This window comes from Monocercomonoides exilis (assembly GCF_001643675.1).
Source record: "Monocercomonoides exilis strain PA203 chromosome Unknown scaffold4-2303458, whole genome shotgun sequence".
Lineage (NCBI taxonomy): Eukaryota > Preaxostyla > Oxymonadida > Polymastigidae > Monocercomonoides > Monocercomonoides exilis.
The window spans coordinates 390,449-414,019 of NW_027150549.1; the positions used below are offsets into that span (position 1 = coordinate 390,449).

The window sequence follows — 23,571 nt, forward strand, 5'->3', positions numbered from 1 at the left end:
AATCATTTTCAATATCAATTCCTGGGATAACTCAGCGTTATAACTGTCATTATTGTGGACTTCCTATTTGCAATAAGTGTTTTGTTGTATTTTCTGATAAAGATATCCCTCAGCCATTTGGATATACAGGAAAAAGGTTCCAATATTCATGTAAATGCTGTTCTGCACTTTATCGTTTGAAGAAATTTTTATCAGTTTATAATTTTTTATTTTCCCCTATAATTATATTTTCGTTAGATCCTGATATGTATTCGTCAGATGATTTAAAAGAATTGATAAGAAAAAGATTGTCAATATTGGCATATGCTTCATTTTCGCATCCTTCTTTGAAGCAATTTTCATTATCTTTTCTTCCTCGCTGCTTCAAGCTCCATGAAAGTCACATTCAGTCCTGCAGTGTCCATCCAGAACTTATTTTAAATCGTGTTACAATATCTCTCATTAACTGCTTGATTTATCATGAATCGTTCGTTCACCATTACACATCTGCGGGTTCGGATCAAACATCATTTGCAAATCAAGTTGTACCAGAATTGAAAGCACCAGTTCGCCCGATTTCTCAAACGAAAGAAAATTTGATGGGAACTAATAATCGAAATTCATCAAACATTGATAACGGTCATGTCGTCAACCAACCATGTGGATGTTTCCCTGTAACTGCTGAAAATATCATTGTGGAGCATTTTGTGAAAAGCGGAATTTTGATTCTTGCTCTTCTTTGGGTTGCGCATTTTAGCCCGATGCAGCCTGTGAGCTTGCAGTCTGCTCAGAGGCTGCTTAAACTGCGCAGACAGGAAAGAAGAGACAGAGTCCAAAGATTGAATGAAAACGAGACGAATTCGAATTTGGCATTCAAACGAATCAAGTGGCGCTACGAAGACGATCTCAGAGACATCAGCAAGGCTGAAGAAATTCTTCAAGCATCAAATGGTAAATGTCATTTATTTTATAATATTATTATTATGTTTTATTTATTCATTTGTTTGTTGCGTTTTCAAATATAATTTACACGATTTGAACGATTTTGTGTTATTTCTCCTCTAATTGCTGAAGAATGGGCCTCGCCAAAGCTCGACCTTTCGTTGATGGAGCCTTCTGTTCTGTTGCTGACATTGCTCCTTCGCACTCCATATGCTTTGTTTGCAGCTGTATCATCGCCCACATCATCCCTCACAACTCAGCTTCTTCCTGTCGCTGCTGCATCGCTCATCAACCTCATATCCACAACATATCCCTCTTCTGCAACACCATCACCTTCATCTTCTCCATCGCCATCCTCTTCTGCTTCTTCTTCTTCTTCTTCCTTCTTGTCATACGCAACTTCATCTTCCTTCGTTTCCTCCTCATTCACCTCGCAATATCCGTCACTCAACAATTCCTTAACCGGCCTGCCTCGTCGTCAAACATCTTACTCTTCTCTTAGTGTCGATGTCCGCATCAGCGCTCTTGAATGCCTCCATCGCCTCTGCTGGACAGACAGCGGAAGAGACAGACTGGCTGCTCAAGGATTTGCTGTTCCGCTGCTGTTCTTGTTAGCAAGAGCTGAGAGGACATCGCTGAACTCAGAGCTGAGCGACGAATCAAGCGGATTGGACAGAAGAAACGACAAACTTCATTATGCAGAAGAAGACTCTCAGAAGACAGCGCTTTTAGTGAAGAAAAGCCGCACTTCTTCTTTTCTCCAATCGACCAAGCGGCTTCTGTGGACTGCTCTGCCACACACAGTGTCGATGCCTTTCATTGCGATCACGTCGATCAGAAAGCGAAGGGGCGTTGTGGAAGAAGGGTGCATATGCACTGGAGGCACACAACGCAGCATTTTGAGTGGAAGGAAGTTGATTGAACAGCAGAAGAAAAGAAATGGTGGATCAGCGAAAGTGGCTGATAACAAGATAGCACAGAGGCAGAGCAGTGAGAAAAAGAAGGAGAAAGAGAAGGTGAAAGAAAAGGAAAAAGAAAAGGAAAAGTATAAGACAAATGAAAAAAGAAGTGAGTTTGAAAACAAACAGAGCAGAACGAAAAAGATAGCTCTTGAATCGAATCCACCACATCCATACTTCATCAACCCTGTGCCATTGCATCCAACAGCCTCTGAAGAAAACACAAGCGAACAAGAGCAGCATGCAAAGGCAGATAACTCACTTGCACAAAGTGACTATTCAGCTGTGAGTGAAGAGAGCGAAGAGAGCGATGACTGGATTGAAAAGACGGTTTATCCATCGGCTCGCCTTGTTTCGCTGAGAGAGGCACAGCATCTGATTGAAGGAGATGAGCAAGCAAGGCTGAAGAGGGAGCATTTGATTGTTGCTCGCAAAGAAAGAAAGATCGCAAAAGTCAAAAAAATGATTGTGAAAGGGGAAAACTTGTCGAATTACTGTGATGTGTCGTCTTCAGAGGAAGATGAACAGATTCCTCAAGAAGACACCAAGACAGAAGAAGCTCCAGTTGATGTTTCGACAGACTCGCCTTTTCTGTCATCATACATTGAATCAGCATCTCAGTCATTATCGTCACCAACTGCATCTTCCTCTTCTCTGAATTCGACTTCTTCGTTCTCGTCTGCTTTTGATTCAGCTCGCTATCTCACCTCTCATTCAGCTGCATCTGCCCTTTCTTCCTCCATCTTCACCCCATCGCAACGCAAGCACTTGCACCCCATTCGCTTCTCTGCTGCTCAGCTTGACCATCTTTTCTCCGCTCTTTCTTTGCTCTTCTCCTCTTCTCTCTCTGCTTCTCTTGCATCTGGCTCTGCTGCCACTCCATACAGCAGCACATTGCATTCATTTCCTCTTCAGCTCTCTTCAGTGTTCTTTTCTTTTCCTTCTCTTTCTGTTTTTCAAGACTTCGATCTCGACATCTCCTCAGCAATCGACTGTGTTGCTGACTATATCAGCGCATGTGCCGTCAGAAAGTCTGACATTGCACAGTACATTTTTGATGGCTCAGTGAATTCGCTTGGGACAAATGCATCGAAGGCTCATGAGTCTTGTTCTTCACTACTGCTGACACCGCTGATTCTGCATCTGGCGCATTCAATGTTCTCATTTCTTCTCTTCTGGCTGTGTGCCATTGAGAGAGAGATAGATGCTGTCAATCTGTTGACATCTGTTCATGACGAAGCACTCCCTGCATTTAGAAGTCCAAAAGACAAAATGAAAATAAAAATGATGAATTCAAAGAAAAAGCACCTTGAAAGAAAAGAAGATGAAGGATCAAAACTGAATTTTGACAACAGTTCTGATTCAACCAGAACTGATTTCGATGTCAAAACAACTCGTTCTCTTTCATTTTTCAATGAGACGCTCAATCGCTGTGCTTCGCTGCCAGAGCTTATAAGGAATCTGTTGAACAACAGCATCCCATCGAACTTCAATCCGATGACTTCTTCTGTCTTTGTCAACTTTTCAAGTTCTTCGTCTCCTTCTCCTTCGAACAAACTATTGGAGAAGGAAACAGAGCCAAATAACCAAAGTGAAGGTGTTGAATTGAAAGAAAAGGAATCTTCAATGGAGGCACAAAAAACAGCTTCTGAGACAAAAGAAGAGCCATCCATCAAACAAGAAGAGAGTTCACAGGAAGAAAAAGCAGGAAAATCCTCCGGAGATTCTGAGGCTTTTTCAAAACGCAGCACGTGGGGAGGAACTATTGCAGGTTGGTTCAAACGAGGCGGGGACTCAAAAAATGCAAATAAATCAGATAAAAATAAATACAAAGCGAATAATACAACGGCAACACCAGCTTCTGAGCAGAGCAATCAAACAGAAGCTGTTGCAGTTAATCCATCAGCTGTGACAATGGCAACAGCAACAACAACAACAGAAGCAACAGAACCAAAAGGATCAAATGCAGTTACAACATCAGTTGGCCATTCAGAAAACAAAAAATGTTCACAAGAAAGCACACGAAACAAAGAAGGAGAAGTGAATGATATACCAAAAGTGTTGCTTACACAAGAAGAGCAAGAAAAAGAATCAGCCAAAGAAATCGCACAGTCACCTGCCAAAACAAGTGGCACTTTCGCTTCTTCTGCCGATCTTCCTTCTCTTTCATCCTCTCCAGCGTCTTCTCCATCGCCAAAATCTCTCAAAGAACCTTTGACTTATTCGCCTTTCAGTTTCGGCCGTGTTTTTATGCCGTCTTCTGTGTTTGGTGACTGCCCTGCACTCGATCCATATTTCTATTTTTCCATTGGCGAGCCTTCATTCAATCCTCATTCTGCTTCTTCGAGCTCATCTTCGGCAGCTCAGCGCCAAAGCGATGCTTCGAGTTCAAATATGTCATTTGGGGCTGCTTCTCCTCCAGCTTCTTCTTTAGCTATTGCTTCTGCTTCTGCTTCTTCTTCTTCTTCGCTGTTGAATTCTCCTTCAGCTTCTTATAAGCCCAGTTTCTCATCTGACTATTCATTTGAGGCACATCCTCTGTCGAATCAGCAAAGCATCGCCACATTCAACATTTCTGAGCGTTCTTTTGTGCCAAAAAGCAATTACAGTGTTTCACAAGACTATTCACAATCATCTGAAAGCAATCAACATTTTGTTGAAAAATACAAAAGTTATTCTTCTTCTGCTCTGTGCAACATTCTCAAAACATCGCCTCTTTTCATTCCGATCGAAGGACTGGACATCAAATGGATCCTGTTCCTGTTTTTGGAGAAGCTCAGCCGTTTGGGTGTGCTGCTCATAGTTGTTATTCGCTTTTGTCATCTTCTATATTTAATTTTCTTTCTTTTAATTAATTATTATTATTATTATAATTTCTGAATGTGAAATTTTCACATCTCCTTTTCTTTATCTTCAGCGCCTTCTTTTGTAGAGCGCCACAATCTGCAAGGAGCAATGCACGATTTTGCCAAGCAGTCATTTGAGCGTCTGAGCCATGTGATTTCGCAGATGCCCCAGCCGCCTTCGGAGCCTCCTTATTCGAAGCACAATCCCTCTCCAATCACAACGTTCTCTGACCTTCTGCTGAGCAACCTGACACTTGCACTGCTCTTTGAAGATATGTTTGACAAGGAAATTGTGAAGCCATCTGTCGAAAGAAGCGAGCTTTGTGTCTCTGCATCGTCAGCACTCTTTCCAGAAAAGAAGACAAACACACAAACATCAACAGCTGGATCTGCAAGTGCATCAGCTTCATCATCGTCATCATCTTCTTCTTCAATAAGCATATTTCATGCGCCAACATCAACGCCATTGCTTTCTGCTCCTTCACATCTTAACAGCGGTATTTCTTCTCTAACTGGTGCCTCTACCAGAAATTCCAGATCTCGAGCCAACGTTTTATCCGCCTCTCGTACATCTCGCTCAGATGCATCAAAACTTCCTCTTTCTTCTTCAACTGAGTTGGCACAAGTCCGCATTCAACAGAGTATAAAGACATCGCTTCCCACAAACTCCACACAGTCACTCGCTGCTTACTCGCTTTCCCGCCTGTTTGCGCTGCTCGGCCTGGCTTTCCAGATTTCTGTTGCTGTTCCGAAGCCTCTGAAAGGAAATGGATCTCAAATTGGTATTAGCAGATGGGATTCATTCACATTGGCATCTCAATCACATCTGCATCTTTCGTATTTTGTTCCGCATCTCCTTTTGTCCTCCTATTTCCTCTGTTCTTTGTCGTCGCATTCTGAGAACAAAGGATCACCTGGATACAGTTCTCAGCAAGCGAGCAAATCGTTTTCTTCTTATTCTTCTGTCATTCCTTATCGCACCCAACGAAAGCCTCATGACATTCTCTTAGACATGATCAAGATGCGTTCTTTCTCTCCTTTTCCAAACTTTCTCCCTTTCTCGCTGCTCCATCCATCTTTCCTTCCTTCCTTCGACAGATTGCTTTCTTCAGTTCCAAGCAGCTCATCTGATTCAGGCTTCTATTCTTTGCTTCTCAAAGTCGTTTTGTCGTTTGGTGCTTTGCCTTTTCCTCTTGCTTCTGTTTCCATACCCCGCTTTATCACCCAGCCGGCTTTTCTCCAGCGGCTTTTAGCTTCTTTGTTTGCTTTTCTATTGCAATGGAATGAATCACGTTGTGAAAGCAATCAAAGAGAAGCAGCATCGCCTCAGCAATCATTTGATAAAAAGAATAGAATTTTAGAGTCACATCAAATTAATCAGACTTTTACTCTTAAACCAAGAGACTCCTCTTCAAGCGAAAAGACAAGCAGCATACAAGCAACTGTTCAGTTAGAGCCTGAACGGTTAAATATTCCACAAAAAGATCAAAAAATAGAAGACGATGAAGCGAATTTAATGAAATTGAGCAAATTCTATCCGACTTTTCTGCTCTTCATGGCATCGTTGCCATACGCAGAGCAGCATTTCGAAGTTATTCAGCAGGAAATTTTGTCAAAAGAAAAAACAAGTCATACCAAAAAGACAAGAGGAATCAACAAGCTCAAAGAAAAACATTCAATCTCTGACACTCAGATAGGAGTTGCAGAGAGAGACAAATCTGACAAAATTTCCAAGGAAGATGAAACAAGCAGCGAAAGTGAATATGTCAGTGATGCAATACAGCTGCAGGCTGAAAGCGACACTGACTCTTCATTGGGTTGTGAAGAGCCAGCGTATCTTCTGTCAGATGAAGAAGAGGATGACGAGGATGCTGCTTTCTTTAACATCACTGAAAAGAGAAATCAATATCGTTCAAAATATCCCTCGTCGGCTTCTGTCAAATCATCAGCTGCTAATTCTGCATTGAGAATTAAGCCTGATTCGTTCTTCGACACATTTGAGAAGGAGTCTCTGGCTGTTTCTACGTTGATCGAGGCAAAATACGGGAAGGAAAAGACCCACCTTCCAGATAACTTGGAAGAGGAAGAGTCGGACGAAGATGTTGTTCAGCTCGCACCGTTGTCTTCTTCAGCACCTGTTGTACCTGCAGCTTATACAAATTCTTCATATTCACAAAAATTGCAAGGTGTACAAATGTCTGAGAATATTTCAGTGAATGATGGTAACTTCCACATGGTTGACAAGCAGAAAGCCAATTCTATTGCATCAAAGAATCTTTCGCACAAGCGGTTTGCAACGACACATCCGCTTTTCGCTTCCTACGCACTTAGCAACAGCCAACTGTCAACATATTCGCACTTTTCTGCTGATTCATTCACAAGCCAGGCACGAAATATCTGTCTAACAACATCTCCGTTGATGCTCACTCGTCTACCTCCTCATATTGTGCCGTCTCTTCTTGTGGCATATGTCGAATTCTCCCGTCGCTGTGTGCTGCATCGCCTGTATTCGCAGCAGTATGTTCCTTATGCACTCCGCTCCTTCAGTCAGTTGCGTCTTCCTGATGAGCGTTGCAGTTCATATGAATTTTACACTGCCAATCCATTTTTTGCTTCGACGTGGCTGATTATGAAGCAGAAGAGAGAATTACTCTCAGATGAGATGGAAGCAGAGACAAACAGGACGAGGGCCAGAGCATATCTGAAAGAGAGAAGGCAAATGAAAAAAATGCAGGATATCATCGAAAAGACAGAACAAGCAAATAATTCAGAGGAAGTGAAAGACAATGAGAAGAAAAAGAAGAAGAAGAAGAAGAGAAGGTTGGATCTTTTGGCAGCAGCTTCAGAAAATATTGACGACAGCCAGCTGGAAGAAGAAAAGCAGAGGAGTTTGTTCGAGGAGCAGCAGAAGAAGCTGGCTGTTGATGAAACAGAGCAGCTGAAATCAAATGAAATTCGTATTCAATATCAATGGAGAAATCACACAGCTTCGTTTAACAGCCAGAAATGGAAAAGTGTTCTGGGAATTGACAAAGGTGATGACAACGACATCAACATGTGGAATACTGAAAGAGATGAGGCAGAGCAATATGGGGATGCATTGCTCCACAGCTTTATTAATAGCCAAGACGTTGGTGATGTTGAATTAAGCAAGCTTCAGATAGATGAACTCAATGCAGAAAAATGCAGAAAAAGTGTGGAAAATGAGCAAAAGATTCGCAATTTCTTTGTGAAAGAAGAGGACAAATTCCATTATGATCAAATGTTTTATGCATCTCAAGCTAAACAAAATAACTCTTCATCAAGTGAAGCACTTGCAGCCAAGCCTTCATCATCAAATTCTTCTGACTCTGCCTCAGTTGATACTTTGCACCCACAAACATCTGGTGTTTCTTCTTCTCTGACGAATCATTCATCGGCTGATTTGTTGTCCACATCAAATGAATGTTCTGAAAGCTCCAATGGAACAGCTGCTATAAATAATTCTCTCATACCTTCAAGCGCAGTCTCCCCTGGCCAAACTTCTTTGAAAGGAGATGATTCTTCTTCAGCACTTCCAGAAGTCAGTGTCCTTGTCCATTCTCCATATTCCTCTCAATCGCTATACAGAACTCCTTCACCTGTGACAACAGAAGAAAAAGCCCAGTGGGACGCGTATTTCACAAAGCCTCCGTCTGAGCTTGCGACTCCTCCAAAGCTCATCACTCAAAACACAGAGCCTCCGACAAAGCAGGAACAAGACGAATGGGACAGGTATTTCAGATATCCACCACACAGCGGATTCGATTCAGGTAAAACTCAGCAGTCTCCTTTTGTTCATCGCCCGCTGCCTCGCCAAATGCAGCCGAAAGAGTCTTTGTCTTCTGCTGTGCCTGAGAGCCTGTCCCATCCCTCGCCTCCATTCTCGACTGTCTCTTCAGACGATCAGTCTTCACCGCTCAGTGCTGCTGCCACAGTCTCGCCAGACTCGCAGATTTTGGACACAGAAACATCATTTACGCTTTCTCCATCACCTTTCCCCGTTCAGCAAGTTCCGTTCAGCAAAGATGGTATCTCTTTCCAGTCAGATCAGATGCTTCCAACACAAGTTAGTCAACTATCTTCTTCCTTGGGCATTCCTGGCATGTGTGATTATTCTCCTCTTCAAAACAATTCATCTTCTTCTTCTTCTGTTTCCGCTTCTGCTTCTGCCTCTGCCTCTGCCTCTGCCTCTGCCTCAGCATCTGCTCCTGCATCTTCTTCGAATTCTTTATCTAACAATCTCAAAAGCTTCCTTATCATGCCCCAGCAGGAGATGCATCCATTGGAGCAGACTGCAGACTTCTCTGGATACGGCGATGACAAACAACTGAGTTTTTATTCTCCAATGCCTTCTCCCCAGTTGTCTCCGTCTCCAGTTCCAGCAACTCCTGTTTCAGCATCTCCTGTTTGCGGGATAAGCCCTTCTGAGCAAAAAAATGTGAATCAAGCTGAAATAATCTATAGCAATGATTTGAAGCAGTTAATTAAAGAGGAAAGAGAAAGGAACCAAGGTGCAACTATACAGTGGGGCTTAACATATGCAACTTCCCAAAAGATTGAGAATTCTGCTTCGCAATCAGCAAAACAGCAAAGTGAGGCAGAAGACAAAGTTTTGGATCCAAAACAGCAGAAGAAAGCGGAGAAGCTGAGAAAGAAAGAGCAGAAGGCTTGGAAGAAGATGAAGCAAAGGGAAATGAAGAATTTGAGCGATCTGATGGATGGCAAAACGAAGAAGAAAGCAGCACTTAATATTGACACCTTTGGTATTAATTCGAGATTAAAAGACGGAGACACTGAATATACTCCTATTTGTATGATTACGTTTATTTCTTTGATTTTCTTTTCATATTTTATATTGTTTTTATATAATTCATTACATAATTGTTTATGACATTCTTTTTATTTATCTTTTTCTCTCTCTATTTATCACTCATTTAGATGATATTCTGCGTCTAAGCTTGAAGATTTTCTGCCTTTTGTGCTCAACTTTGGACGAAGTATCAGAATCTTCCGTATTTTCTCTGAATTCTACTCAGAGCATGTCTTCGTTTCATCAAGATAAGCCATCTTCAAGCTTCAATCCTAATGCATCCTTCTATGTTCAATCAACATCCACTCAAAATTCTTCACCTTCTGCGTCTTCTTCACAACAGAATAAAATGTTGATGTCTCAGAATTTCTCCCTAACAAATTCTTTTTATTCTTCATCATCATCATCTTTTTCATCTTTTTCTGCATCTGCTTCAGAACTTCCTCAATGTTCCGTTCTTTCTCTGTTTCCATCCCTTCTGCAAGTTTTTATCCTCTTTAATCATCTGTTTACGGAGAAAGAAGACAGAATTAATGCGCAATTTGGCTCAACAAAGAAGCAACTGATTTTAAACAACCGTTTTGCTCAGGATGGAAAGGGAAGTGCAATTCATATGCATTCTTCTGATTGCATTTCTGCAAAGTCATTGTCAACTTTACAAACAATGCATGACTCAGTTGTTTGCAACGAACAGCATTGCACTTTATCCGTTCCTCCTCCCCCAAATTCTCACTTCTCTGCATCGCTTATTCAGATGGAGCAGAAAAGGAAAGAGTTGGTTCAGGTCGAACTTGTCGCAACTTTGAGAGAGCGTATGAAAATACAATCAGAAAAAACTGGGCAGAGCGATTTAGGCAATGAAGAGGACGGAGCATCCACTGAAGATGGGCAGTTTGAGCAATCAATTGTCGATTTGTATGTCGATCGGGGTGACGGGGTGGATGAGTGTGGCAATGTGTCATTTGACGAAGAAACAACTTTTGTAGTTGCTGATGACAACAAACCATCACCTCCAAAGCTGAGCTTCTATCAATATCTATCTCCTTTTTCTCGTGCAAAGCAAGCGATATCACAGAAAGCTAACAAAAATGATAAAATGGAGCCTTTTACAGGGAAAATAACATGCCCTCCATTGTTTGTTCTTCCTTCGGACGAGTTCTCAAATGCACTTTATCAGCGTTCTTTGCTGTATCGTCAACTGCTCTACATCTCTTTCCTTAATCATCGCCAGCTCAGTTTAGATGATCGAGTGCTTATGGTTGGATTTATTTGCCTGCTGTGCTCGTCTTTGTTGAGAAAGATTGAAGAAACGGGAGCGCCTTTGACTCATCTCCTGATCTTCAATTGTTCTTCATCGCCTTCTCCTTTTGCCCATTTGTTCTGTTCGTCTCTCACTGAAATGCTGAAGCTTCTTATCCATTCAATCTCAGTTCTTCACACTCATCTTCTTTACATTATTCATCACGACTTGTCTCTTTATCTGTCTGTGTCCTCTGACTTCTGCCAGCCTGGCTCTGCTTATGCCAGCGATGCAGACAATCTCCAGCCTTTTGGCTGCACGCTGCATCCAGAAGGGGTAAATTTGTTTTCTTCAAATGATTTCATCAGCAACATATCTTTTATTGTCAGGTCTCTTGAAGTGAGACTAAAGACTTTCATTCCCAACATGGATAAATGTCTACCACGCAAATCTTTTCCTAATTTATCGAACTCGCCAACTTATCCTGCTGCTTCTTTTGGGGCAATGTCTTCTTCTGCCAAATCAGGTCTTAACCAGCTGTTCGCCAAATTCGAATCTTCTAAAGCATTCGGGTCATCGCCTTCAAGTCCAGGCAAGACTGATTGCTCTACCAAGTCTTCGTATTCGGCTGTTTTCTCGTTTCTTACAGCGCCAATTTCTTTGCTTTCCCGATTTCTGTTGGCTGAAATAGACACTCGCGAACAGCTGAAAGAGAATCTATCAAATGTTGTTCTGCAGTCATTCGATGTTTTGAAGGAAATTGCCATTTCTCCAATAATTCCATTGCAAAAAGCAGTTTTGAACAATGTTGTTGGGTTAGTTATAAGCAAGCTGCGTCATGATGATAACGAAAAGCGGGACAGATTTGCTGACAGCATCTGGCACGTTCTGTTTAATGCATCTTACATATGCGAAGTTGGAATAAACGAAAGCACAGGCGAAGTGTCCAGTTGGTGGGTGAATAGCGCATGTGAATCATCCATGTGCAAGGAAAGCAATTACAATTTGCATGAGCCAAATGGCTTTGTTAAGCAAAAGCCAATTGAATTCGGGTCTTTTGTCATCCCTCAAACTCTTCGCCCGTATCCGCTCATTTTCCACTGGCCACACTCCGTTTTTGCGAAATACAAAGCTTCGATGCCAACAAGTGATCTCTCAGAAAAATGTGAAATTGCAAGTGGGCAAAGTGAAATTGTGACGAGTCCTGAAATTTTGGAATTTCCTGACACATCGGAGAAACTATCAGAACAGGACATTACCCAGTCTGAATCAACATTTGAGAGCAATTGTTTACAGACTGAGCAGTCGCCTCATCTGTCAACATCTGATCCGTCGTCGATGCTTCCTGAAAGCGAAACAATCTCTCCTTTTGATGAGAGCATTCCGCTTGAGATATCAGCACCATCTGCTTTTGAAAATGATAAGGTGGAAGATGATGCGTGTATAATAGATGCAAACAGTGTGTTGATATCAAATGATCTGCATTCTCTGGAGATAACATACTTGTCAATTTTGCTCGTGCTCACTAATTTTGAACTGGAGAATAAGCTTGCTGATGCTCTAATATCACAAAGTGTAAATTGTCAAACAGAAAGAATAAAATTCTTGTTTAAATCACATCTCTACAACTTTTTGAATTCTTTGTCTCCTGAAAGAAAAGATGTCTTGTTTAAGTGTTTGCTTACACATTCCGGAGCGATGATTTGCATAGAGATTCTGACTTCAATGGACAATTCAGATCTTCCATGTATGTTATTATTTTCCATTTTTCCTAATTTCTCTTAATATTATTTTTTTTTTCACTTGTTCGATGGAAATTTGTTATTTATTACAGCTATCATGGATTGCATCAGCTCACTAATTGGTGAACGAATTTCAAGCAGCATTCATCGTGGGTCCGGTTTTTATAAGTTCATTCACGAGCATAGGATGGATTTTGATTCGGAGCAAACTTTGGCTGATTGTGCAAGATCTGCAATTTATCTTGCATCGACACCAGAAAGCACGACTTCGTTCAATGGATCAACACACACTGAGAATTCGTCATTCGAATGCCAAGTCTCCAATCATTCGCTTGAAACACTCAACTTCCAGCCATTTCTTTCGTTCTTGAAGCATATTTCAGATAACAAATTATCCTTAATAAATGATATTGTCCATGGTGTTTGGATGGACTGGGCATATTCTTCATGTAACAGTCATACATCTAATTACGATGCTTCTATTCTCGGATCAAATCTAGATGAATATTTTATAACTCCTTTTTCACCATGTGTTGCTCTTCTATGTGCAATTTGAGGTGTTTTTCTTTCTTTTTATGTTTGAGTTATTTTTGTTATAAATTAAATTTTGAACTTATATTTGTTTGATTTTTTGATAATGTTTAGGTTTGAATTTTGTGGTTGCAATTTTAAAAAAAATAAAAATTAACATATTTTCTGTTCTATTATCTGAATTTGAGCTAAATGCAAATTTTCATAATATCTTAGTAATAATTTTTGCCATGATTGATGTTTTTAAATTGTATGGTTTTTAAAAAAAAAGATTGATAAGGCCAATGAATTCTGAAATTTTGCAAATTTTAATAAAGACAGTCAAAGATGTGATTTAATGATTCTCAAAAATACACAGTTAATATTATTTTCATACTCATTTATTATACTTATATAAATACTATTTTGTCTATTGTCTTTTCAAAAATTAAAACAACAAAAAAAGAAAATAAAAGAAAAGAAAAGAAAAGAAAAGAAAAGAAAAGAAAAGTTATGAAAAGAAAAGAAAAAGAAAGAAAGAAAGAAAGGATAAGTGAAAATGAAACATATCAAGAAATTTTCAAAAAGAAATTTTCTATTTTAGGTTTTGGAAGAATTTTTGAAAAATTAATATTTTTAATTTTGGCTTCAAATACAATATGACACAATGCTTATTTCTTTTTCTTTATTCAAAAATATCTGTTGAAACATCCATAAAAAATTTGATGAGCTTAGTTTTATGAAAAGGAAAAAATTTCGAGAATCACATTATTCATCTCATATTTTACGAATTGTGATATTTTTAAAAAACCATTTCTCGCTTGAAATGGTTAAATATGTCAGAACTAGTTTTGAAATATATTTTCGAGTACATAAAATTATTGAAAAGTGATTACAAAAAAATAAAATCAACTTATAAAAAAAGCAACACTTAACACCCATCATTTATTTATCTTTGATGTCAATCGAGGGAATAGTTAGATCGTTGTATTTTTAATCAATTGATTAAGCAATTAACATGCAAATTTTTGTGAAGACACTGACAGGAAAAACCATCACTCTCGAAGTCGAAAACGCAGACACGATTGAATCCGTCAAACAAAAAATCCAGGATAAGGAAGGAATCCCTCCGGATCAGCAAAGACTCATCTTTGCCGGAAAGCAACTCGAGGACGGAAGAACTCTCCAGGACTACAACATCCAAAAAGAAGCCACATTGCATCTTGTGTTGAGACTTCGTGGTGGAATGCAGATTTTTGTTAAAACTTTAACCGGAAAGACAATTACCCTTGAAGTGGAAAATGCAGATACCATTGAATCAGTCAAACAGAAGATTCAAGACAAAGAAGGTATTCCTCCGGACCAACAACGTCTCATCTTCGCAGGAAAACAACTTGAGGATGGAAGAACCCTTCAAGACTACAACATTCAGAAAGAGGCAACACTTCACTTGGTCCTTCGTCTTCGTGGTGGAATGCAGATCTTCGTGAAAACCTTGACAGGAAAAACCATCACTCTTGAAGTGGAAAATGCCGACACGATTGAATCGGTGAAGCAAAAAATTCAAGACAAAGAAGGTATTCCACCAGATCAACAAAGACTTATTTTCGCTGGAAAACAACTTGAAGATGGAAGAACTCTCCAGGACTACAACATTCAGAAAGAAGCCACATTGCATCTTGTGTTGAGACTTCGTGGTGGATTTTAAGCACTTTGGCAGCTGAAAGTCCATTGTTAATGTATTCTGAATTTTCCTCAAATTCTAAATTTTATTTGACATATTTTATCATTTATTTTATTTAATTTTGTTTCTTTTCGTTTGACATTCATTGCGAAACAAGCAGATAACCTAACAAAATTACTCATTTTCCTTTCTTTCAATTCTCTGATGATCAATATTAATCAAAGAAAAGTCACACACAAAAAATTCAAACAAATGACAGATGAATCGTAAAATTTATGTGTTATTTCAAAATAGCACTTTTATTTAAATTCTTGTAAAGAAAGATTTTTGTGATAGGTTAGTTATTGTTTTTGAACACGTTTAAGCTGAAATTTTATATGATATCAAAAACAGTTATGAACGTGATAATAAATTCATTTATTCATAATTTTTAACATTTTTCATCGTCTCTGCGAAATAATATGTTTATGTATTTTTGATTTTTTGTATCCAAAGAAATCACTTTGATTTTTTCAAATAAACAATTGTTAAAGAATTCTTAAACCTCTATTTCATCAATTTTTATTCCAATAAAATCTGAATTTCAAAAAATGATACTATTTGTGATGTATTGCGAAGTGTTTGTGAAAAATAAGGAGTGAACGTTGAAATGGATTATTTCGAAACAAAAGGATCTTCAATTTTTCACTTGAAAAGTATTTGTAAATTGTGTTTCTTTTTGTTAAATATGGAAACACATCTTCAAAATCTTCACGTTCTTTTTCTTCCTCTAACCAATGAATTTCTTTTGTATTGCCTTTCTTTTCTCTTCTTTTCATTTCTTTGAAATTTCAGCAAAAAATGCATTGCATTCAAACCTCATTACGTCATTTAATGTTGGCAGATGAATATTCTCCAAAAAAGTATCAATGACTCTGCCTTTCAATAGCCAATCAATCTTCATAGCTCTGTTTCCCACAACTTTCCTTAAGGAAAAAGAATAGCAAACACTAATAATCCATAGTGCTCCACTGCTGCTCGAAAAAGCCCAACGATACAATTCACAGACACGACAAACTCCTCATTCACAATTTTCACAACAATAAAAAATTTTCAAGTGTTTAAATTCATCTCGCTAAAGAAATTCCTTCTTTCGCATCTTTTCTCTTCCAATGCATATACTTTGTAAATTCTTCTATTCCTCTTGCGACATCTTCTCAAAACGCAGCTCATTCACAACAACCCCTTCCAGCTCTCTTTTCATATAGAATCCGTCAATCAAAAACTTCAAAACTGATTGTTAAGCAAGTTGCGTTAGATCGTGATGCTCTTGATGATATTTGATGATTTCCGAAATCTTATTCAAATACAGCTCTTTTCTGACTTTCTAATTAGAATCATAAAAAAAATAAATATTGTCAAAAATGAAACAGAAACGCTCATACATTATATCCGAGAATGTTGCTCAAAGCTAGAAAAGTCACTTCTACTTCTTTTTGAATTCCCTCTCTTTCCTCTTTTTTCAAAGCAATTTTCAAAAGACAATGAACACAAATTGATAGTAATTCAGGTAGAAAATTGTAGCTTAGAGAAATATAGCATTCACAAAGATCAACAAGAAGCTTTTCCTTCCTTCCTTTCTTTTTGTTATTTTCTTCATCAATTATCATCTTCTCAAATCTTTTGTTCAATTAAAAAAATTCAACTTCATCAATTCATGCAAAATTCGACGCTCCGAAATATCTGATGGATCTCAACAAAAAAAGCATTCTTTTTATCGACATTTATCTATCTTTAATCATTTTGTCCATTCTGTGGAAAAGTTCTTTTGTGTTGCAAAGGATTATTCTTTTTCATTAAAAATGCAAATCGGATCATCCATTTTTCGATTATATATTACTGCTCTTCCTTAACAGTGTTAAAGCTCATTAAAAATTATTCTTAAAAAATACTGCTTTCAAAAAATCAATGGAAAATAATTACAAACAAGTGAGTTTTTCACTCTAAAGCAAAGACGTGTTCGGTTAAAATTACTTTAAGTGGACGGTTTGTGGAATTTATGTTATTTTTAAGATGAAGCATTTTGATAAATTGAAAAATTGAAATCAAAGATACAAATTCAGAAAATGATAAAAAAATTATGCTTTTTGGTTTTTAACCAGCATATTTCATGATGTTGAATTTTATGAAGTTCATCTGCATTACAAAGTTTTAATCAATTACGAAACTGACGACGAATAAATTGAAAGAATATTTAAAGATAATGAGTTTTTTGAAAGAAGATAAAGAATAATTTTCAACTTTATTTTGATTCAGATTCACCCCAATTTTATAAATTCCTATATAATGAATTTCAATAGAAATATTTTTTCACTCAGCAATCGATGGATGTCGTTATTCACTGTCCTTTTTTATTCAAACAAAGAAACACAATGTTTTTCTGATAATTCTTTTTTCATTCCAAAAAAAGAATAAAAATGAGTTAATAATTCTTTTTCTAATTTGAAAAATCAAATATTTATATATGTATGTATGTATAAGTATATTTTTCGCAGAGACAATGAAAAATGTTAAAAATTATGAATAAATGAATTTATTATCACGTTCATAACTGTTTTTGATATCATATAAAATTTCAGCTTAAACGTGTTCAAAAACAATAACTAACCTATCACAAAAATCTTTCTTTACAAGAATTTAAATAAAAGTGCTATTTTGAAATAACACATAAATTTTACGATTCATCTGTCATTTGTTTGAATTTTTTGTGTGTGACTTTTCTTTGATTAATATTGATCATCAGAGAATTGAAAGAAAGGAAAATGAGTAATTTTGTTAGGTTATCTGCTTGTTTCGCAATGAATGTCAAACGAAAAGAAACAAAATTAAATAAAATAAATGATAAAATATGTCAAATAAAATTTAGAATTTGAGGAAAATTCAGAATACATTAACAATGGACTTTCAGCTGCCAAAGTGCTTAAAATCCACCACGAAGTCTCAACACAAGATGCAATGTGGCTTCTTTCTGAATGTTGTAGTCCTGGAGAGTTCTTCCATCTTCAAGTTGTTTTCCAGCGAAAATAAGTCTTTGTTGATCTGGTGGAATACCTTCTTTGTCTTGAATTTTTTGCTTCACCGATTCAATCGTGTCGGCATTTTCCACTTCAAGAGTGATGGTTTTTCCTGTCAAGGTTTTCACGAAGATCTGCATTCCACCACGAAGACGAAGGACCAAGTGAAGTGTTGCCTCTTTCTGAATGTTGTAGTCTTGAAGGGTTCTTCCATCCTCAAGTTGTTTTCCTGCGAAGATGAGACGTTGTTGGTCCGGAGGAATACCTTCTTTGTCTTGAATCTTCTGTTTGACTGATTCAATGGTATCTGCATTTTCCACTTCAAGGGTAATTGTCTTTCCGGTTAAAGTTTTAACAAAAATCTGCATTCCACCACGAAGTCTCAACACAAGATGCAATGTGGCTTCTTTTTGGATGTTGTAGTCCTGGAGAGTTCTTCCGTCCTCGAGTTGCTTTCCGGCAAAGATGAGTCTTTGCTGATCCGGAGGGATTCCTTCCTTATCCTGGATTTTTTGTTTGACGGATTCAATCGTGTCTGCGTTTTCGACTTCGAGAGTGATGGTTTTTCCTGTCAGTGTCTTCACAAAAATTTGCATGTTAATTGCTTAATCAATTGATTAAAAATACAACGATCTAACTATTCCCTCGATTGACATCAAAGATAAATAAATGATGGGTGTTAAGTGTTGCTTTTTTTATAAGTTGATTTTATTTTTTTGTAATCACTTTTCAATAATTTTATGTACTCGAAAATATATTTCAAAACTAGTTCTGACATATTTAACCATTTCAAGCGAGAAATGGTTTTTTAAAAATATCACAATTCGTAAAATATGAGATGAATAATGTGATTCTCGAAATTTTTTCCTTTTCATAAAACTAAGCTCATCAAATTTTTTATGGATGTTTCAACAGATATTTTTGAATAAAGAAAAAGAAATAAGCATTGTGTCATATTGTATTTGAAGCCAAAATTAAAAATATTAATTTTTCAAAAATTCTTCCAAAACCTAAAATAGAAAATTTCTTTTTGAAAATTTCTTGATATGTTTCATTTTCACTTATCCTTTCTTTCTTTCTTTCTTTTTCTTTTCTTTTCATAACTTTTTCTTTTCTTTTTCTTTTCTTTTCTTTTTTTTTTTTTTTTTTTTTTTTTTTTTTTTTTTTAAGAATAATAATTTTTGAGTATTTATGATAAACCTTTGCGACATACCGACAAAATCCATTATCTTCGACATCTCGACAGACATTAGAATTAAAAAAATCCAGTTAAAATTTCAAATTTGTTATTAACCATTGAAAAATGAAATAACGATTATTTTGAAAAATTTTGCAAATCAAAAGTTAATATCCAAATTGATTTAGCAATCAAAAGACTTTTGATTGGGATAATTTTTTAAAAAAATATTAAACTGTAATGGTTTTCGACAGATCGGGTTCATGGGGAGTATTTTGTGTCGAAGATCATCATGTCGTTTGAAGCAAATAAGTTTATTATGGATGAAAAATACGATGCGGTATATAGGCAGTTACCAGCTGAACTGAAAAACAGTTTATCTTCTCCTTCAATTGTTTGCTTCCTTTTCTTCACTTAATAAATATCATTATTTCAAAATCTTATATGCAACTTAAAGATGGATGCATTCAAAGCGAAAATCGATGAGTTGAATAAAAATGGATGTACTCTTGTATCGTTGGTTCCAGGGAGAACAACAATTTTTTGCCAGTGTTTGTTTTCACTGCAAGATTTTTCTCATCATGATTTTGATAATATTTTTTATTTGCTTTCAGATTTTAAGCACCCAAACAATTCTGGACAAGAGATTGGAAAAGTTCATTTTGAAGAAGCCAAAGGAAAACTGTGGATAGCATACGTACCTGTTCTTGCGGATGGTTCTTTGAAAAAAGACGGTCATTATTACTATTTATGTCCAAATTGCAAATGTGGAATTAACTGTACGTTTTCTGCAAGGAAAGGAACAAACCGAATTGATGATCATTATTGTTCACTTGTGCATTCAACAACAATTATCCCATATTTAGAAAAACAAGCCTTGCCAAAAGAATGCAATTCACGATATATGCAATCTTCATCTCATTTTCAGTTCAACAAATTAATTGAGATGTTTTTGCGTCTTGTTAGTCATTGCAACATTGCATTTTTATCGGCATATTCAAATGAGTTCAATGCGTTTATAACTGAAGTTATAAAAACATCTCAGTCTAATCCAACTCTCCATCACACATCAATATTTCCCATTCTTTCTGCAAGAAAACTTACGTCTTTGATCGAAAAAGAAACAAGGAAAAAGATTGAAGAAAGAAATGAAATTCTATCAAATTCTTCTGTTTCTGTGATGTTTGAGGTAAGAGGGAACATAACGTACTTTTAAAAAAGGATTTCATTTTGAAATCTTCTAAAAGAAATATCAATAATACGTTATTATAAAACTATTTATGTGGTGAATGAAGAGATTTAAAAATGCCGAAATTTAAATAAAAATTGATCACACCCACAATTTAATTTATTTTTTGTGCACAAAAATTTTCATTTTAGATGTATTTGTTATATACATAAATCATGAATTTTTTATTTTTTGAATATTTCCATCATTATGACATCCTGTTTGAATGATTCAAGCGTAGAAATAAGCAAAATGAATGAAGCTTTCTCTTGTCTTTCTTGTTCTTTCGATTGGCTTATTGAAAACATTCTTCAAAATAAGTTCAAAAGATGTCCAAAATGCAAAAATAAAATGCGTATATATTCAAGATCGGAGACAATGAGGCAATTTAGATGTTATAAATGTGGAAAGGCAACAAGCATTTTTGATGGAACTTCGTTCCGATATTCAAAGATTCCAGTTAACAAACTTCTTCATATCTTTCTGTATTTTTCTCTAAAATTGAGCATCACTCAATCAAGCATTTTACTTAATGTTAACAGAAAGACATTTGGATTCTGGTATTCACATTGCAGATCTATTTCTTCAAAAATTATAATGGAAAATTTCGAACCTATTGGGGGAGAGGGTCATATCGTGGAAGTCGACGAAGCAATGTTGAGAAAAAGAAAACTTCAAAAATGATGGAAAAAGACACAAGTTTGGCTTTTTTGAGGAATAGAAAGAAAGCGCGAAGATGGTGGAGGAAGATTTTTTATTATTCGCGTGAAGAACAGAAGCAGAAAAACCTTATTGCCTGTCATTGAAGCTAACATCAAACCAAAGACAACAATTTATAGTGATGAATGGCGTGCTTACAACTGTCTAAATGATTTCAACTTCACTCATATGACTGTGTGTCACAAATATCATTTTGTTGACCCAATTACAGGTGTTTGTACAAATGGAATAGAGGGTTTGTGGTCAAGGTTTCGTGCGTTTTTGCCTAGAACTGGTGCAAAAGACAAATACATTGATGATTTCATTGCTAATTTCATGTTTCATTCATCAAAGAATTATACTTTTAAAAAATTTGTCAAAGAAATAATGAACACACTTCCCACAGTTGATAAAGGAGACGATGATGAATCAAGTGATGCTGATGAAGATGATGATTCAATGACCCCACTAGTGGATGACACTGATTCTGACAGCAGCAGCAGCAGTTTTGGAGCAGGAGATGGCTTATCTGCATCTGAGTATGAGGATTCATAGAAATTTTTGTCCCACAATTGTCTTTTTAAAATAATTTTTTTGTGAATTTTTATTTTCTCAAACACTTTTAAATCTCTTCATTCACCACATAAATAGTTTTATAATAACGTATTATTGATATTTCTTTTAGAAGATTTCAAAATGAAAGCCTTTTTTAAAAGTACGTTATGTTCCCATTCACCATGTTTGATGGAGGACTTGTGGCTGGAAAAAAATACATAGTTATTTCTGTTGTTGCATTACAAGCAAATGCACATCCTGTTTTTTGGGGACTTCGAAAACATTGCGCAACTTCAGAACAATACTGCGAGCTTGCAATGAATATTATGAAAGAGATGAAGGAAATAAAATCAGTGGTTAGATGTTTCTGTACTGACGGCTTAAAATCTCAGAAAATTGCGATTGAAAACATTCATGAATCATTGAAAACATATACAGCAGATTACGTTGATTATGATATTATTCCGTTCTTTGTTTACTGCAACAACCACTTGATAAACCTGATTGTAATACACTTGTTTGACTCTGACAAATATCTGAAAGATTTGAAGGAAACCATTGTCCAATTTTCAAAGAATTACAGAAAGCGTGCAACAAAGGATATATCGAAACCCAAGTGTCCAGTTTTTATCTCAACACGTTGGCTTTGTTTATATAATATTTGTTTTTTTATTAGAAAAAACTCTGATTTAATTCTCGATTTAAATTTATTAGATAGATCAACAATAACAGATGTAATTAAATGCAAAGTTCTACTGTTCCCTCTTCAAACAATGCATCTCATTTTTGAGGATGATAAAACAAAGCTTGGTTCAGTATTTCAATGTATTTTACAAGCGTATGCTCAGTACACATGGCTATCTGAACTTGAAATATTTAAAGATGAAAAGTGGAATCAGAACATAATACAATGCATGGTTTTGTTACACAATTATTTTTTTGCAGGAGCAAGAGGAAATTTTCTTGCTCTTGCATTTTCATTAACGCCAGAAGGTTCGACTTTGTACAGACAAGGCATGTTCATGAAATCTTTCTCACAAAAATTGGAAATTTTGAAAAATCTACACTCATCAAAAAATACCATTTCCCACAACGAAATATCCTCCCGTGAAATTGAAAGCGCTGCATCATCATCGTCGCAATCTGAACAAAACTCAGCAAAAACAATGCACTTCAATTCATTGACGTATTTGCCACCCTCACAAAAATCTATATGTTCATCTGAAAATATTTATCTTGCGACGAATCATTCATTGGAATCATTCTCGAATTTTTCTGCCAAAACAACAAATCATCAATGTCAGTCAACTCATTTTCAAAGTGAAACAACGGTTTTAACATCTTCACAAATGTTAAAGAGGGATCACCTTCAAAATGTTTCACCATTTAGCGTCAACGAATTACGATTATCAATAAATAAATACAAAAAGGAAACACAACAAATAAATTCAATACCTCACACAGTTACATCTTTATTCACCAATCCTCTATTATCGACACAATTTTTATCACCACTTGGACCAAAATCATCAAATGATAATATCCTTTCAACCATCATAAAATGTCTTGAGGAGAATTGTGCTTTGAATACATCATGTGAAGAAAAAGATGACGAAGAAATTTATAACGAGGATTTTGAAGAAATTTTCGGACTTGTTGAAGCTGAACAAGAGTCAGAAAATGACGAGTTTGATGAAACAAGGCTATCCTCCAGTTTAGCATCCATTTCACCTTCGTTTTATCCCACTCGATTGGTTGATGCATCTTCAAAGCTCAGCGAAACAAACGATACAAACAGAATGGATGTTGAAAACACAGAAATTGGATCAAGCTGTTCGGAAGGAATAGAGGAGGAGGAAGTGGAAGAAATAGGTTCAAGCGGAAAAATTGATGATTCAAATATTCAGATCACAGAAGAAAGAAAAAAATGCTTGTCGCAAATATTGCAGGCAATTCATATGGATTGGTTTGCAAGAATAAAAAGCGGATTCGTATCATATGTGAAGAAAGTCTTGTTTAATCAATCAGATCAACTTCAATCCGAGTGCATATCCTTGCTTTCTTATTTTCTGATTGATTATCATCCTTCGATTGTGCAGGACAATCCCTTTATTTATTACTTCGAA

General features: G+C 36.5%; 4 protein-coding genes across 4 annotated transcripts; 3 read left to right on the forward strand and 1 right to left on the reverse strand.

Annotated features, from left to right (window-relative positions):
* Window positions 1–245: 245 nt before the first annotated feature.
* Window positions 246–13,676, forward strand: MONOS_9841 (uncharacterized protein; the record flags this gene model as incomplete). Its single annotated transcript, XM_067880377.1, has 5 exons — window positions 246–930; window positions 1,054–4,668; window positions 4,798–9,558; window positions 9,686–12,544; window positions 12,632–13,676. The coding sequence occupies 5 exons, from the start codon at window positions 246–248 to the stop codon at window positions 13,093–13,095; spliced, it is 12,384 nt and encodes a 4,127-aa protein (XP_067734584.1). The 3' UTR covers window positions 13,096–13,676.
* Window positions 13,677–14,030: 354 nt separating this feature from the next.
* On the forward strand, window positions 14,031–15,284 carry MONOS_17009 (putative ubiquitin). Its single transcript, XM_067869888.1, has 2 exons — window positions 14,031–14,788; window positions 14,894–15,284. The coding sequence occupies exon 1, from the start codon at window positions 14,068–14,070 to the stop codon at window positions 14,755–14,757; it is 690 nt and encodes a 229-aa protein (XP_067734585.1). The 5' UTR covers window positions 14,031–14,067; the 3' UTR covers window positions 14,758–14,788; window positions 14,894–15,284.
* Window positions 15,285–17,156: 1,872 nt separating this feature from the next.
* MONOS_17010 (putative ubiquitin) lies at window positions 17,157–18,413 on the reverse strand. The gene has a single exon (XM_067869890.1). The coding sequence runs from the start codon at window positions 18,380–18,382 to the stop codon at window positions 17,693–17,695; it is 690 nt and encodes a 229-aa protein (XP_067734586.1). The 5' UTR covers window positions 18,383–18,413; the 3' UTR covers window positions 17,157–17,692.
* Window positions 18,414–21,079: 2,666 nt separating this feature from the next.
* MONOS_16091 (uncharacterized protein) lies at window positions 21,080–21,445 on the forward strand (the record flags this gene model as incomplete). Its single annotated transcript, XM_067869003.1, has 1 exon — window positions 21,080–21,445. One exon carries the CDS (start codon window positions 21,080–21,082, stop codon window positions 21,443–21,445), a length of 366 nt encoding a protein of 121 aa, XP_067734587.1.
* Window positions 21,446–23,571: the final 2,126 nt, after the last annotated feature.